We start from the raw sequence: 11,033 nt of genomic DNA, 5'->3' as shown, positions 1-11,033 counted from the left end.
GTTTGGGGGGAGGGGTTGTTTGTCGTGTTTGTTTTTTGTAGATATAAGTGTTTTACGGCGCTCGCAACTAAGGTCATATGAGCGCGCCGGACACATCAAACATTACATGTTTGACCTGTAGTGGTCGTTTTGTCTGGGAATTTTTTGTTTTGATTCTCTACAGGTCAACTAATGGACCATTTCCACCCTTGACGTCAAAGAAGACCCAAAGAGCACTTTAACATTATTTCCGTACTTTTTTCCTTTTCAGTAGAGGTTTTACGGCGCTCTGCATAAGGTCATATGAGCGCCAGAAGAGTAGAGGTGTTACAAGAGAGTAACAAACATAAAAAAGGAGGGGATATAAGGACCATAGATGTTTCATAGGAAAGAAGAAGAAAACCACACCAGAGCACTTGGAATTTTTAATGATAGTGATAGGCCTAATGCACAGAATTCTACACTAAGTGTAGAATTCTGTGGCCTAATGCGAACTAGTGTGTCATGCTACAAAAATGGGAACATAGCTGAAAATGGGTTGTTTCCTTTTTTACGCGCCATATAGAGTACAACTATTCTGTGGATTTATCTAAAATGAACATCAGACAAATTCCTTTTGACTCCCAAATGTTGAGTACAAATTTGGAACGAAAAACTTCAGTGTGGAGAAAAATATCAACAAAAAAAGTTGTAGGGTTTTTCTTTTGGATCACTCTCTACATGTACTTCATTCCGACCACCCGCCTCACTACAATTACAGGAAATAAAAACACCTACAGTCGAATGTGTAAAACACCTGGATCTATTTTTGATTTTTTTAAACGGGAACCTAGCTTTTAAGCATAATACTACTGCATAAAGATATAACCATCCTACAGTTTATGCTCGATTACAAAATTTGTGAAAATACCAACTTGCCGATATCCAACAAAATTGCCTTGCGGTGAAATGAGGAAACGTCATATTCCACCGTGTTGTAACACACACACACACACACACACACACACACACACACACACACACACACACACACACACACACACACACACACACAATATTATGCTTATGTAGAAATAGAAACTGCTATTTGCATTTGATTGTGCATTACTTGCTCATGAAGAATTAAGCATGTATAACTTCTCATCCAGTCTACTCTTGGTGATAGGCAGATCCTCCCTCTTTGAATAAATTATACAGTCAAACCTCGATATACCGCCTACCTTGGGGCGAGCATGAATTTGGCAGTACATAGGAGATGGCGGTACAACGAGATTTTCATGTCCTCTGTTAAATATCTCTATAAGTCTATATCTCTAGCACCGACAGCCCAACGCAGAAACTTGTTTACCAACCACTAGAACAAGAAGAAGTAATGCGGTATCTCCTTTTGATCTGACACTTAGACTTAAGCCCCACAGGCATTCGCCAACCTGTAACTGTCAGTTATTTTGGGGGGCTGATATCTATATTTTAACGGGGAGGAGGGGGGGGGGACGGGGTTTGTTTAAAGTTTCTTCAGGCAACTCAAAATTGGATTCCATTTTTTTTAAATGTCGACCAAGGCCTAGAGATAATAGCATTTTCCCAATCAGCGCATCACGCGGGGAGCGAAATTTGATGCTGAATTACAAAGTTATGCTTCTACATTAAACATTGTATTGTGTTCGCTTGCGACACACCACATCACTGTAGATCTATCCATTATATTATTGTCTAAAATAGTAAAATCTGCAAGACAAGGGTGAAGAGGTGGGATGGGCGGGGAGGGAGCAAATTGACAAAAAGCGTTTGATCTAGACCTAGGCCTAGGCCTAGCCTAGTTTGTAGAAACTGTGTGTGAAACATTGTCAAGCAACCACCAAGTGGATGTGCCGTGCGCCGTGTGTGTGTAGCCTTGTGTGTAGGCCTACTGTGAGTGTCGTTCTTGCAGCAACTTCGCCTGCGGTGCAACGTGGTAAATTTACAGTAGTTTAATAAGGACCGTACAACTGAGACAGATTCAGGTGGCGGATGGCGTTGTAAAGGCACAAATATACTATGTTATAACATAGGGGATTCTCTTCGTACATTGGCAAAACCTGGCGGTAAGCGGGGTTGGCGGTACAATGATGGGCGATATAACGAGGTTTGGCTGTACGTAAATAAAGCAACACTAAAAACAATGTTGAAAGTAATGAAAGCTGTAAATATCTTGGCAGTAAACTGACTTCAAATGCCAGCATCGATGCAGGATCAGTTTTATGTATGAATAAAGCTAGAGCATCCTTTGGAAGACTCGAAATAAAGTAAGCTTTTTGTGTGTGTGTGTGTGTGTGTGTGTGTGTGTGTGTGCAACTGCAAAAGGTCATATGAGCGCGTGGGACACATTTTCAGTTTGAAAGGAAATTTTGAATTTTGCCCGGGTGATGGTCGAAGCCTACTCTGATCGATTTTGGACCAGCAAGAATTCTTTAACGTGCGCAACTTGCACACGGGACCTCGGACATTTTTCGCCCTTATCCAAGAAGGGTAAGTGTTAGATCTTATCTACCATAAGACCAAGGGTGTCGCTGAAAAACAGCAGTAAAAAGGAGCCAACGAGTAGCAGTAGAAAGGCTGCAGAAAGAGTCAAGAGCTCAGAGGAGGGTGCAAAGGAGGTGAAGGGAGGGGGCAGAAAGTGGGGACAAAATTAGACGACAGAACATTGTTGAGCAGGAAAGTACATGTATGTAAAAGGGGAAAATATTAAAGAAGAAAATTTTCCCCATCACTATCCGGATTCGACCCCGTGATCTATTGAATGAGAAGCGAACACCATAACCTGTCGACCACGAGAGCCCCCCGTTAGTTAAGGGTTTGAGACTAGTGCCATTCCTATTTGTCCTACTCATCATAGACTGTGCTTGTTGAGTAAAGAGAAGCACATCAAAACAGAAATTGTCAATTAGTGCTGGAGAGAGACAGACAGACAGACGGACGGACGGACGGACGGACGGACGGACGGACGGACAGACAGACAGACAGACAGACAGACAGACAGACAGACAGACAGACAGACAGACAAGAGGGAAAGTAAAGAAGTAAGACCTACCAATGGCGCTCCCCAACCACCCACTCCCAAGAGACTGAATAATGAAATCACCAACAGAGACAAAGAGAAAAGGAATATAGTGGACACTATGGTCTCAGATGGAGGATCTATACTTCGTAAACAACCTGGCATTGTTATTCCAGTCATCATCTAATGAAAGGAAAAGCCCAGGACTTGGTAATGATCTCACAAAGCACAGGCCTGAAGGTGCACCCAGGAAAAACAAAAGTTCTTACTACATTCAATACTTCAACATAGAGGGGTAAAAGAAGACATTAAGATAAATGACGGGCCCATTGAGTAAATAACCTCTTCTACCCATCTAGAGAGTGTCATGGATGATATGGGAGGAACAGTCTTTAATGTCATGGCCTGTATTCGAAAAACAAGGGAGCATTTCAACCATTACAGTCTGTCTGGAGATCAGGAAGCATCAAAACAAGCATGAAGGTTAGGATCTTCAATACAAATGTAAAATGCGTATTGTTGTAAGGCTCGGAAATTTGGAAACTAACAAAGCAGACCGTAAACAAATTAGTCCCAAATCTGAACCTAGTTCCAGTGTTTGAAAAAATTCTTAAATTTGAAAAAGCATGGAAAAGCATCAAATAGATGGACTAAGCTTCTATTTTGACAAATTCATTTTATTACACCAAAATTGAAAATATGCCAAATATATGGCACATCAGGCTTTTGAGGAAAGGAAAACCCTTTGTGCCATGGCACACCTCATTAAGTTGAAATAGCACTGTATAAGAAGTGTACAAAGTGGCTAAAAAGTCAAAATGTATGTTGCAATGGGTCTATTTCTAAAGAATAAGTTTTATATCAACACAAAATACAGAATTTAGGTCCATCACAGCTAACTGGTGTTAGATATCATTGTTTAAAATTGATGTGCATACATATATGGCGCATATATATATGGCACATACGGCTCTAGAGAGGCAATGGTTGTCTGAGGAAGATCATGAATATCAACTGGAAGACATCATCATAAATTTAGTATTATTATTATGGAGGCGAACCAAACAAGAACCAGTTGAATGAGATTTTAAAAAGAAGTGGGATTGGACACACACTCAGGAAGCCAACCTACAATGTGACAAGACAAAGCCTTAAATGAAACCCCCAGGGGAAGAGAAAGAGAAGAAGGCCAAGATCCACCTGGAAGTGAGATTTAGAGATAGATAGATAGAGAGAGAGATAGAGGGCATTTGGACAAAGCCGGCTGGGAGCGGAGAAGATCGCCCAGAACAGAGACAGGTGTAGAGTTTTTCTTGGCAGCCTATATACCCAATTCCAGGGTGAAAAAGGCAAATGATGATGATGAGGATGTGGCATGTGCACAGAGACAAAGTTGAAAGTCCACAACGCTGTGGTCCTCCCAGCCCTGTTGTATGATGCTGAGACCTGGACCACACCTATGCCAAAAAGCTCAATCATTTCCACATGAAATGATAATCCAAAAAATCCAGGATAAAATACCAGCCACCAAAGTTCTCAAATAGAGGCAAATGCCAAGAGTCTAGGGGCTCAACTTCGCTGGGCTGCCCCTGTCATAAGAAATCTGATTTCAGCATCCTAAACTCAGTTTTCTATTCTGAACTGTCCTCAAGGAAGTGTAAAGTTGGCACACCAAAAAAGAGCTTCAAATTTTTAAAAACCCAGACGTCTCTGAAGGACTCTACCTAAATCCTTTGACATGGGGGAGCCTAGTTCTGGGACAAACCCAGTTGGAGAGCAGCAGTCACAGAGAGCAGCAAACCATATGAGGCTTCACAAATAGGAAATGCTGAAACTAAGAGAGAAGCCCACAAGCTGCGCATATCCACAAGTGGAAGTGGAGCTTTTGAATGCTCAAACTCAAACTGTGATAAACTTTTCTCAGCCAGAGTTGATCTCATCTGCCATAGCAGAAACCAAAAATCATCTTAACCTTTAATTCTTCTATATCGCTTGAGAAATATTATCTTCTGCAGATGCATTGGCCACCATCAGACATTGACAGATGAACTACTAAATTATTTAGAAACAAGAGTTTTTCTTGAACTTGAGAAATTCCTGAAATTGGTACCTGGAACAAACAAATCATTTCTTTTCAATCTTTCTCTTGGTTTAACAATGTGTTATCTATCCAAATCACAATGAGAAATAGAACAGAAAGTAATAGTAGAGTACAGAGAGAGAGAGAGAGAGAGAGAGAGAGAGAGAGAGAGAGAGAGAGAGAGAGAGAGAGAGAGAGAGAAATAAAAAACAAGGCCCTTGTAAAAATGAACACAATGATTAAACCAGAACTCACACGCTTGGTTTCAGCAAGTTTGAGGAGCCTGGAGTCCATTTCCCGCAAAATGTCCTCCCAGGCTTCACACATCTGCTGGATGATCACCTGAAGCTCCTAGTAAAAAAAAAAGCAATACAATAAAACCATATCAAAGAACTCAAAGTTATCAAGCAAATACTTATACTTCACCCTTTAAAAAAAACTGTTTTCAACTCTTATGCTTTTAACTCTTAGTGCTAACAGCATTCAAACCCACCACACTTTTGTTCTTAAACACACAACTGTTATTACATCCCTTGTAAGAACAAACAAAAGCTAAAAACAGTCCAAAAGTCGTAGTATTACAAATGAATTGACACTGGAAGCAGAACTAGACAGTCTGATGTTCTAGGATAAGCATAACAAGGTAGAGAAAACCACAGAACAAACCATATACTTTACACTTACAAGGATTTTTATCAATGGGAAGGAAAGAAGGGGGGCTCTCGTGGCCTAGAGGTTAAGGTGTTGGCCTCTCATTCAGAGGTCCCGGGTTCCAATCCGGGTGGCGACCAAAAAATTTTCTTCTCTAAAATTGTCTCCTTTCCCTCCTTTCCTGCTCTCTAGCAATGTTCTGTTGTCTGCTTTCATTTCCACTTTCTGCCCCCCACCCCCTCACCTCCTTTGCCCCCTCCTCTGGGCTCCTGACTCTTTCTGCAGCCTTTCTACTGTTACTCCTTGGCTCCTCCTTACTGCTGTCTTTCTGCCACACCCCTGATCTTCTGGTAGGAAAGATCTACACCTAGCCTTCTCGGACAAGGGCGAAAAATCTCGGAGGGCCCGTGTGCAAGTTGCGCACATTAAAGATCCCTTGGTGGTCTAAAATCGATAAGAGTAGGCTTTGGCCGCCACCCGGGCAAAATTCAAAATTTCCCACCAACTGAAAATATTAGATGTGTCCCGCGCGCTCATATGACCTTATGCAGTTGCGAGCGCCGTAAAACACTTTACAAAAACAAACAAAACAAAGGGAAGAAGACATCTTGCAAAGACAATATTAAAGTACTTGGATTCAATAGTACTATCGAGAAATGACACATAGCGCTAAAAACATCAATGTGTTCATTCTTATAATAATAATGAAGATCATTTCTATAGCACCCACTCCCGTGTAAACACAGCTCTAGGCGCTTTACATAAATGCACGTACGAACAATATTCACGCATGCGACACACACACATACACACACACACTCATACACACACACACACACACACACACACACACACACATACACACACAAACACACACACTCATGCACACATGAGCACACACATGCACGCCACACATACAGACGTGCGCGCGCGCGCACACACACACACACACACACACACACATCTACTTGCTTATCACACACGTTACGAAATGAGCACATACACATTCATAATAAAATAATATACACAATGCAATAACATTGTACTGAGCATGAATCTACTTAACATAAAAAATAATGACTTTTGAAATGGAAAAATTATTATGACGTCCAAAAGAAACTTGAAAATGTAATAACCCAATCATCATGGTATAGGCTTGCACTACCCACTCATACAGCATACCAATTCAAAGCTGAATAAATTCAGCATCATCCGACACATTAATATTTGATCTATGTTAAGAGACGCTCGAGATATGGTCACTCAAAAGTGACCTTAAAAAATCAGGCTTGGCAAAACTGTGCGAAATCAGAAAGCAGAAGTGTGTTCGCACGTATTCTGAAGTGCCACAACATTGGTGTAAGGGACATTATTGAATATCAAATAAAAAGAGAATATTACTACTGTCTCTGCAGTGAACAGCATCTTCTAGTGATATTTTCAAAGAGTTTGGAGAACAGAGCTGTAGCAAATATCACACAAAATCTGGACTTAACATAACATGTGCTAATTACTATTAATTTTGCTTTTGTTTAGGAGCTAATGGTTTCGTGTCGAGCACGAAACCTTTTTTTGCACATGGTCTGTGTTTTGGACATAGTCATCTGACAGTGGGGAACAAAGGCCACGAAACTGCCATGGTTTTGGGTGGTCTGGGGTAGAATGGACAAAACCGCCCTCATGAGAATCACTGGATGACTTGGTCTTTAGTGGACCTTATCACGCAAGTGCTGTAGCATTATGTCTTACCCTTATTTTTGTCATGGTGTCATTCAAGTAGACATCTCCCTGCAAAGCAAAGAACTTTCTCACAGGACCAATGTCATTAGGTAATTCTTGGAAAACCAAACCAAATCAACATTGGAGTGGTCGCCATTAAATAGCCCCGATATGAATAAATGAATCCTACAGCTATGTGAAGAGTGAAGTACCATGAAACAGCAGCTGAAGAAAAGCGACTTTGCTCCAAATTCAGACCCTTTGTTTGAAACTCTCTGTTTCATTTGGGACAACATTACCGATAATTATGTCCAAAATTTAATAGATTTCATGCCTGAAGGTTCGTGCAATATACAAAATTAATGGCTCCTCGCTAAATAATAATGAGCACATTTAATGATAAGTCCAAGTTTTGCGTGGTATTTGTGATTGCTCTGTTTTCTATTTTTTCAGAAACTATCATGACAAAATATCAAAATAGAAAATTGTTTATTGCAATACAAAATTCTCCATTCATTGGATAAATAAAGTATGTCCATTCTATCAATATTGACGCTCCTCAATACACACGCGAAGACAATTTTACCTTTCTTTGACTTCACATAATTTTGCCAACCCCCTTTTTTAAAGGTCGATTTTGGGAGACTATATCTCAGGCGTCCCTTAATATAGATGAATTATGAACGTGTCAGATGATGCAGAAATAATTTAGCTTTAAACTGGTGTGCTGCATGAGTGTGCAGTGCAACGCTTTAACACAATGATTGGGTGATTACATTTTCAAGTTTCTTTCGGACACCACGGTATAAGTCATAAATGCAAAGCATTGACAAATGTTCCCATGCAGCATAGGAACCTTACTCACCATTTGGGCAGAAGCAACCATCACATACTTGGCAGCCAGCAAACGAATCTCCTCATGGCGAGCTATCAACAGATTGGTGTCCATCTACCAAAAAAAAAAAAAAACCCACAAAGCTGGAAATTTCATCACATTCTTTCTCCTACAAACAATTAAAAAAAACAATTTTCACACTATATAACATCGTTACTCAGTGACATGAGACAAGATATCAATTAAGTTCAGATAATAATAAAAACTACACATTCAAGCTTGCATTCACTGATTATACTCACCGTTTTTATTCTGTACTGAATTATGCCTTCTACAGTTGACTTCAAAATAATGGACAAACAACTCAAATCTGGAGAGATGAGGGCATCATCAACACTCATGCACTGAAGAGAAAAACACAAAGTAAAGAGTTGGGGTCTGATAACAAAGAAAAAAAATAAAAGAAATTTTTATAAACCCAGAAGGCACTCATCTAGAAACAGAAAAGCATTTTTCAAAGCACTAAAAATTAAAAATAATAGTCTGGTACCGTACTTCAACAATGTCTCATTAAAAGGGTTTGTAATAACACAACCGAAAATTTTTAAGTCCCTCTTTCAACTTTGTAGCTCCCTACTACTGCAGCTCAATCCACACAGACAAGAGAGCCCTGAGGGGGAAAAAGGACATGTATGTTTGGGTAAAAAAAAAGGTGTGTGGGGGTTCAGTCTACGTCTAGAGCTCCGAGAATGTGCAAATTGAGCGTCCTACAAAGACAATGCCTAGGCTTGCGTCACACGGGTGTATCATAGAAGTTTTGAGAGCGCCATAACAACAGAGAAAAAGAGACATACTAAAACTAAAACACGGGAGCTTTGTGAAAGAAAAATTCATGAAGAAGGAAATTACCACTGTACATTTTGTCAAGACTTAACTGTTCTACTAAAAATGCATGTTTCTTTTATCTCATTCTCAGCCCTCACTGATTTTTATGCACCATCAAATATTGGATCACACTTTAAGTCCTATTTCTACCTCCCAGTGGTGAGCAGGGGTAACTATAACTTGTGATTCAAATAAAGAAAAAATAAGCACACACACACACTACTCAGAGATGTGTATGAGAATTACCAGTTTCTATACCAAACTACTTTCATTACTTTAATTATTTAATTACGGAAGGGGAGGGCAAGTTTAGGATCAAACTTTCCGTACAGAGAGTTATGATGTCACGGGGGTGGGGGGGGGAGGAGAGAAAATTCCATTACATCGTAAGAATAAAAATAATTTTTACAAAATAAATAATGAAATAACTTGCGACCAATTGAATACAAACAAAACAAAAATCTCTGTGCTTACCTCAGGAATTTCATCACTTGACAGATCAACTATAGCTGTAGGGAAGGCACCATATGAAAATATGGATACTTCAGATGCATCTGAACCAACAATAAGCAAATTCAGCCTGTAGAAAAAGAGTACATACATGTATTTTATACAAATTATCATGTATAATCAACATTTTTGAATAGGATTCTTATGCTCTCTGAAAATGCTTGCAATTTAAAAAACATTCCAGAAAAGCACTTTATTAATTTATGAAAGCCTTTGAAAGAAAAAAATTCATTCACTCTGTAACAAAGGATATGTACTAGAATACTTCATCCACAGTAACTACTTATAATTATAATCACATTGGCAGCCTGTAAAAACGAAACATTTTAAGAGATTTCACAAAACGGAAAAATTTCTTTAGATTCAGAGAATATAAACATGAAAAACACATAACATAATGTGGAAATAACTGGACACAGTAACTAGCTGCACAGTTTCTCTTACTAAGAATGTGGAAAAGTGGCAACAATACTCACTCTTTTTGTGAGGTAAGATACCTGAACCGTTCATACGCTTCCAGACCACTGAAAACAATCAAAACTTTCTAGATGAATAGAATCTCAGAGGATAAAAAGTAAAGTACTGTAACTCATTTGGTTAATTAAAAACGAATTTCGAAAAACCAGTAAGTCTTTATATTTCAAAACAGAGGTATTTTGTTTCATGCCCACACGACAGTCTGAATTAGAACAAATTGAGAGGATAAATTTCACTTTGTTTTTTAAGAACGGTTGCAAGTTGTTTGACTATTGACATAATGGGTGTTCAAGAAAACAGTGTTGCCTTTTCAAAGAGAACATAATGGTTCAGTCCTGGAACGGCAAATTTTACAAACTACCCATGATTTCGAGTTTTTCCATGTGTGTGCATGTGCATGTGTGCGTCACAAGGCAATCATCAATTTTTGGGCATATGGAGTAACTGGTAGTCCTAAAGCTTGTTCACTTGAATTTTTAAAAATCTGTTTTGAATAGAGATATTTTCAATTGAATGAGGCAGGGTCAGAGGTAAAAATAAACATCAGCTAAAAAATGACTGGCAACATTTGGTGACTTCCAAGGCTTGAGTGTCCTTGGAAACTGCAAATTTATACATTTTGGTGCCTTTGGGCAACATGTTTCAGTAACATGCACACAGAAATATGATGTTTTCAAATAGACATAAAAGTAGTCGAGCATCCCCCCCCCCTCACTTCAGTTTAGCTAAATACTGTATGTGTGGGAATATGTTGGTTTCATTGATTTCATTATTTAGACAAATGCTAAACGCTGATTTCATCACAATGCCACACATGATATGTATACAGTGGTACTCGGATTCAACGAAGTCTTTAAACC

General features: G+C 39.2%; 1 protein-coding gene across 1 annotated transcript in view; it reads right to left on the bottom strand.

Annotated features, from left to right (window-relative positions):
• Nucleotides 1-11,033, bottom strand: part of LOC101847509 (anaphase-promoting complex subunit 4) — a gene marked incomplete in the record, with an annotated part of 226,336 nt that overhangs the window by 200,059 nt on the left and 15,244 nt on the right. The window contains 5 exon segments of the mRNA XM_013085139.2: nt 5,352-5,447; nt 8,332-8,415; nt 8,604-8,705; nt 9,661-9,766; nt 10,173-10,220. Coding sequence (XP_012940593.1) covers nt 5,352-5,447; nt 8,332-8,415; nt 8,604-8,705; nt 9,661-9,766; nt 10,173-10,220 — 436 coding nt within the window.

The sequence above is a fragment of the Aplysia californica genome, unplaced genomic scaffold (genome assembly GCF_000002075.1).
Source record: "Aplysia californica isolate F4 #8 unplaced genomic scaffold, AplCal3.0 scaffold00349, whole genome shotgun sequence".
NCBI lineage: Eukaryota > Metazoa > Mollusca > Gastropoda > Aplysiida > Aplysiidae > Aplysia > Aplysia californica.
Note: the sequence above shows the minus strand (reverse complement) of the source record. Positions and strands in the feature narration are given on the sequence as shown.